Genomic DNA, 6581 nt, shown 5'->3' with positions numbered 1-6581 from the left:
TTATTTTATTAAAAATGTATTATTTATTTTATTCATACATAATTAATTAAAAATAAAAAATAATACAATAAAAAATATATATACATATAACTTTATTATATTAAAAAAATTATATAATTTTTATTCTTAGAAAAAATAAATTATTTAATTATTTTAAAATAATAGAATTTTTTATTTATTTTTCTTTTCTTTTCTTTTCTTAAATAAATAAATAAATAAATAAAATAAATAATTTTAATTTATTAAAGAATAAAATTACCTATGACACTAAAAATATATCAATCATATGTATTGGTATATATTTAAATGATGGTAAAGAGAGTAGGTAAGATAGTACCAATTCCAATACTTTTCATTCATATGTAACACAACACAACACAACAACAGGCACAAAGAGGGGAAAGAGGGGGAAGACAATAAGAGTGGCGTCCCTGTTCTTGGCTTGTTCAATTCAGTATCATTTTCTCAACCTTCTACAATGTTCTACAGAGGGTAACTCCTTTTTCTTTTCCTTCTTCTTTTCCCCTTATCAACTTTCTGCCTTTTTTTTTCTTTCAATTTTAGGTTTAATTCATAATTTCATCTATTCAGTTTATTCGTTTCTTTCCTTCCCTTCTGTCTCTGTGAGCTATGCAATTCATTTTTAATTTCTCAATTTGTTGTGACCCTAACATTTTGTGTTTTACGAAATCTGAACTATCTCCATCCTCCAAACTGGGCGACGACGACGAAATCTGAACTGTATTCGAATTATTTGAAATAAAACCCTAATAGATGATAATTAAATAGAAAATAGGATGCTATGTTCATTTGTGAATTGGAGTGACCAATGATGTGTGGTGATTTAGTGAGAAGTACCGTTTTAAAACTGATGCAAACAAACAAGCATGGAAGGGAGTTTTGATGTTGTAGCGTTTTAGACAAATGGTGTTTTTGCAGTTATAACTGCAATGTATTGCATGCATATTGAATTCTTGATAAAGCAGTTGCTGTATAAAACTGATAAAGCATGGAAGGGATGAACACTTTATAAGAATACAGTTTTTGGAGTTTTTTGCAGCCTTGTATTTTTCTATTATCCCATTTGTTTTTCTTTTATAGTTATCACTTATTTAATCAAATTGTCAAGAGGGATCTTATGGTGAATAATATCCTTGAGAATTTTATCTTTAACCAAACTCAGTGGCGTGTGTAATCATTTAGCCAACTTAGCTGTGTGGGATAAGACTTTTGTTGTTGTTGTAATACTGTATTGTTTATCTTATAATATATAATTCTTCCCTTTTTGTCATGACCATTGCTTAGAGTCTATTGTACTTCTTGTTGTTGCTGGATAGAACCACTGGTATTACACTGATTCTATTAATGCGGAAATGGACATTTTAGCCCTCTTGTAAAGAGGTATTCATGCACGGGAACCTCCTGCCTAATCTTTACTTACTCATGTAGATGATTATGTTTTCTAGATAAACTAACGTAAAGGCATGGAAAGATGATAATTTGTCTATGCTTTAAATTCAATGAGAATAACTATTTTTGCTAAAGGACTTGTGTAGCTTTATTATTAGTGTATGTGTCTGTGATGTTTAGTCCCTGTTTTGTCTAAGGAAATGTTCTGTTTTCGTTTTTTATTTTCACTAATAATTACAATCTTCCACCTTGTTTTCATTCATGTTTTTATCAGAAAATCTTTTGAAACAGGAAATAAGCGAAAACAATTTTTTTTTTGTAATTATTGGTGATAGAAAACCCTTAAACCAAATATGTCCTTTGCAACTTTACATAGTTGATCCTCAAATTTAGAATGGTCATCATAGGAACACCTGCAGGAGTTGGGTTAGAGAAAACAAAATTTGTATTGATTGAAGGAAACTGAACAGAACAAGGAGAAATGATTCTTGTCCAATAAGATCCCCTTTCTTACAAATCTTATGCTTTTAATATCCCTTTCATCTTTTCTTTTCCTTATTTGGCTAACTAATTCTGTCTAATGAAATAACTGTCCCTAACTAATTTTCCCCCCTTAAGTCTTAGCATTAACATGCATCTCTTAAATTCAATCCTATCACCTAGGTGGAAATTGGGGACTTCCCTTGCAGGAGAATTTCTGCTGGTCACCCAAATGGCTGGCCACAATGAAAAACATTTTCTCTGTCGTTTGATATACTTGTCCTTAGGAAGCCGACACGCTTTCTTGGTGGAAATGTTATCTGTGCTGGGATTTGCTGCTGCTAAATCAAAGCTATATTTTCAAATTGCAAACCCAGCTAAGAAATGGGTTGGACCAAGGGTGCTCCTGATTGGTCAGGAGAATAAATTGAGTTATTTAAGCTCACTGGAGGTTCCTCCATGTGAAACAAATGCTCCATCGACCATTATAGTGAATATTGGCTTCTGTGGGTGGAATTGTAAACCCCCATCCCTTGTGTAGTACACAGCTCCTCAACAGCATCTATAGAATCACATCCATGACCATAAATACATCTGTGGGGGCATGGGGTCTGATTCTGCACTTCACCTCTTAGCCTCCAGCCACCCAAGAAATACACTCATAAATTTTCCTCAATGAGGGCAAAATGTGCATAACCAATGCATCAAATTCTTTGATGTACTCCTCTACAGAACCTACTTACCTTAGAGTCGTTTGTGTTCCATATAGATTTCTAATACACTCAATCCCATCATAAACACTGGATGAGCTCAGAATAAGCCCTTCCAATGTCAGTTCTGGTGTTTTCTTCCTGAAGAATGGTAAACAGTGCAGAGAGTGCTAGTCTCAGTGATGAAATCCATCTGAACCTTTTTTATGGCTTAACCTAACAGACCTGTTGCACTTAAAAAAAATTGGGTTGGATTAATCACCCTGAAGGATCTTCACTGACAAAGGTGGGTTGATTCTTCCTTTTAGTCGAAGAATGGCTCTCTGGATTTCTACTTGCCCACTTCTTGTCTGCAACAGGATGTACCTCCTCTCGAGTGGGTTGTTTGTGGTCGTGATCCTCCCAATCAGTTGCTTCTACATCCACTTTCTAGCATCTGTTTGATGCTCTTGATTTGTCCCAAACTCTTTTTGATCTCCAAAAGCTAGGAATTGTATTTGCATGGCACCCACTTAAAAATCTGTTTTGAATTGTCCAAGACTTTCTTTTGGGACCCCGTTATGGTGACTTGTGGATCCCCAGGTTTGGCCAATTACAGGAACCTCTTGAATTGGGTGAAAGACAAATTTATTCTTATTTATTTAATGAAATTGAACAGAACAAGGAGCAAAATTCACCTTCAAGCATTTCCTGCTTCTTACAATTTTTCTATTTCTTTGAATGCCTTTTCTGTTTATATTCCCCCTTATTTATTTAACTACCTTTCTAGCTAACTGACTTTCTGCACTAATTGTCCCTAGTTAGTTGCCCCATCTTTTCAGTCCCAAAAGGTTAATTAATAGGTAGCATAATAGTAATCATTGCTTTGTTTTGTGGTGCTATCGTGCCCCTGCAAACATTGTGCTGCATTTTAACAAGTGGTCATTGCAACTTGAAATGGTGTCAAATTACTGTCCTATTGTAGCATCTCAACCATTTCTTTAGTCTGGGAGGAAAACATCGACTTCTCTTTTTTTTCATGCCCATCTAGTGTTTTAGGACATTCTGGTGAATTCCATAATCTCCCCTGCTTAGTTCTGGCAAGCTCCCACCACTGTTCTATTTCCTGCAATGCCTTCCCTGGATTTATTTTCCTCTGTTTGATTGCTTGTTAGTGACGAAAGTCCCTCTAATTTTTGGGTATTATTTTTAGTTTTTTCGAGCATTTGTGTTTTGTGTGGTATAAATTATTTATTGTGTCCATAATCTTTGGTATAGTAGTCAACTAGTCATCCTACTATTTACTATCTTGCTTTAGCACTGTGGAATGGTCTCTCTGTGCATTTATCCAAAATTGATAAATTAGAATAAAACTAGGTCAACATTTGAGTGGATAACTACTGTTAAGGTTATAGTTGACTCAATAGAGTTTATTTGTGCCTTCTGCTCTGTCATGTGCTATTTATTTTGTTTTTGAGAGTAATGACTTAAGTAATCTTTATATTTCCTTTTTCTTTTTCACTTTTTAAATGCTGTATCTTTGTTTTTGTTTTCGTCTTTAGAACGATGCTTTTGAAATCTTCATTGTACTCTTTCTTTTCCTGAAAAAAAACAGTATGCTATTGTAACAAATGCTTATTCCTGTGGATTTATTGTGATACTTCTTTAAGTATCATCTTTTTAGTAGATGTGGTAACTTATTTTATTGCCAAATCCTTCTTGAACTTTTATAGATTCCAAGGGTTAGTTTCAATGTGATGGTATCACATGTTTTGTTGGCTCCACAATTCTATTTAAAGAAAATGGGATTTCATTGACCCTTTGTAATCACAATTTTTGTTGGGCTTCTTTATTAATATTTACCCTTTCTGCGTTAAGTTTAATTGGATCTTGTCTCTCTATATATAGTTAGAGAAAATAGCAGAATGAAGGATAATGTAATTAATTTTTATGTCACCCCCGTTACTGTTTTGGAGGTGTTTAATTGCTTGTCTCATGACTTGAGCTTTCATACTATTGAAATATGTGGATGGTAGATGAAATGATAAGTCTGAATGTGTATTTATTTTTTCTCAACCGTATCAGAATATTTTTACATTGTTACTGATGCGATGAATGTCTACCTTCAATTTTGTTTTGCTATTAGATCTATCTTTACAGTTACACAACCAGAAGATCAAAATACTATTTGTTTTCAGTTGTGAGCATAATATGAATTGAGTTTAATGTCATATAAAATGTCTAGACTGTAAACGTAATGATGTAACTGAAATTTGCAGTTTACTAAGAAAGGTGAAACTTTTTAACATTTGTTGACTGAAAAACAGGGTTTTTGATTTTTGTTATGTTTATGGGTGAAAATTGCAGTAAATTTGCTGATGGTGGTGATGGGCGTGAAATGGCTGCGAAACGCCAGCGCACTGTTGATCCAGGATCCTCATTCTATGGTACTTCCACCGGTTCCAATTTTATGTACAATCCTTCTCCTTATGGATATGTCAGCCAACCTCCTCCTCCTCCGCCTTTTCCTGTTGTTCGATTGCGAGGCCTTCCTTTCGATTGTACTGAAACCGATGTGGCCGAGTTCTTCCATGGACTTGACATAGTTGATGTTCTTTTTGTTCACAAAGGTGGCAAGTTCACTGGTGAAGGTTTCTGTGTTCTGGGGTATCCTCTTCAAGTTGACTTTGCTCTTCAAAGAAACAGGCAGAATATGGGTAGAAGATATGTTGAAGTTTTTAGAAGTAAGAGGCAGGAATACTACAAGGCAATCGCAAATGAGGTTTCTGATGCCCGAGGTGGTTCACCTCGTCGAAGTGCTCCCCGGGCTAAATCATATGATGAAGGAAAAGAATCGGCTGAGCACACCGGGGTGTTGCGACTAAGGGGATTGCCATTTTCTGCAAGTAAGGATGACATTATGGAATTCTTCAAGGATTTTGGGCTGTCAGAGGATTCTATTCACATTGTAATGAATTCAGAGGGAAGACCTTCTGGGGAGGCTTATGTGGAATTTGCAAGCGCTGAAGATTCAAAAGCAGCAATGGTAAAGGATAGGATGACACTTGGGAGTCGTTACATTGAGTTATTTCCTTCATCACACAGTGAGATGGAAGAAGCGATTTCAAGAGGACGGTGATTCCTTCTCATTTGCTTGTTGCTCTTTGTAGTTATACTTGTTAGCTTGATCTTATAATTAAGTTTTTGGTCAAGGATATACTTTATTGCTGTATTTGTTTTAGGATCCATATACTTTTTTCCCAATACCCAGATGAGAAAATATGACAGCTAAAATTGAAATTTGTGGATTTATTTATTCTTGGTCACCAAGCATCAAATTTTCTTCTATGGCTTGCTTGCTGTGTATAGGATGAAATCAATCCCCACCATGCTATTATCCCTTACTGTATTGAGATCATGAGGCAGGTGGTACCAAGGCTAATTGTTTGGATCTGCCTTTGATTTCCTTAGCATGGTTCTAAATTTCGAATATCTTTTTTTAGCAGTCCTAATATCTAACAGTGGGTAGGTTAATGTTTTCTAGCAAATGCTGTAGCTTATTTAATGCTATTCAAAATTGAAACTGAAGAAACAACTCTTAAATGTTTTTGTACTTTTCTTGTAATGTGGTTAGGCAATGCAACTACCTTTGTCATGTTGATTGCCATCATATTCTTCATTTCCAACTTTGACTATCTCAACAATCAATAAGCTCGCCACAGTACGTTGTACTGTACCATTTAATGCCAATCAGTTTTCCCTCCTTCTCACCCTTTCACGCGCCAAACACCATATAGTTCGGTAATTTTATCTGTTCTGTCGAAATTTTGGTCTGCAAAATCAGTTCTTGAGAATGCTAATAGTTATGATAGAGAATGCTACATATAAAGGTTATGTTTGAGAAATTTTTCTATGAATATTTCTAGCAGAAAAGATGAAATCAAATCTTTTTAGAATATAAAATTATCTTTTATTATCTTACAGAAAGGCTAATTGGCTGAG

At 34.7% G+C, this 6581-nt stretch overlaps 1 protein-coding gene across 1 annotated transcript; it reads left to right on the top strand.

Moving 5' to 3' along the window:
- Positions 1 to 322: 322 nt before the first annotated feature.
- Positions 323 to 5905, top strand: LOC137831415 (uncharacterized). The gene is made up of 2 exons (XM_068639085.1): positions 323 to 492; positions 4947 to 5905. The coding sequence occupies exons 1-2, from the start codon at positions 479 to 481 to the stop codon at positions 5716 to 5718; spliced, it is 786 nt and encodes a 261-aa protein (XP_068495186.1). The 5' UTR covers positions 323 to 478; the 3' UTR covers positions 5719 to 5905.
- Positions 5906 to 6581: the final 676 nt, after the last annotated feature.

The sequence above is a fragment of the Phaseolus vulgaris genome, chromosome 6, assembly GCF_000499845.2.
Source record: "Phaseolus vulgaris cultivar G19833 chromosome 6, P. vulgaris v2.0, whole genome shotgun sequence".
Classification (NCBI taxonomy): domain Eukaryota; kingdom Viridiplantae; phylum Streptophyta; class Magnoliopsida; order Fabales; family Fabaceae; genus Phaseolus; species Phaseolus vulgaris.
Note: the sequence above shows the minus strand (reverse complement) of the source record. Positions and strands in the feature narration are given on the sequence as shown.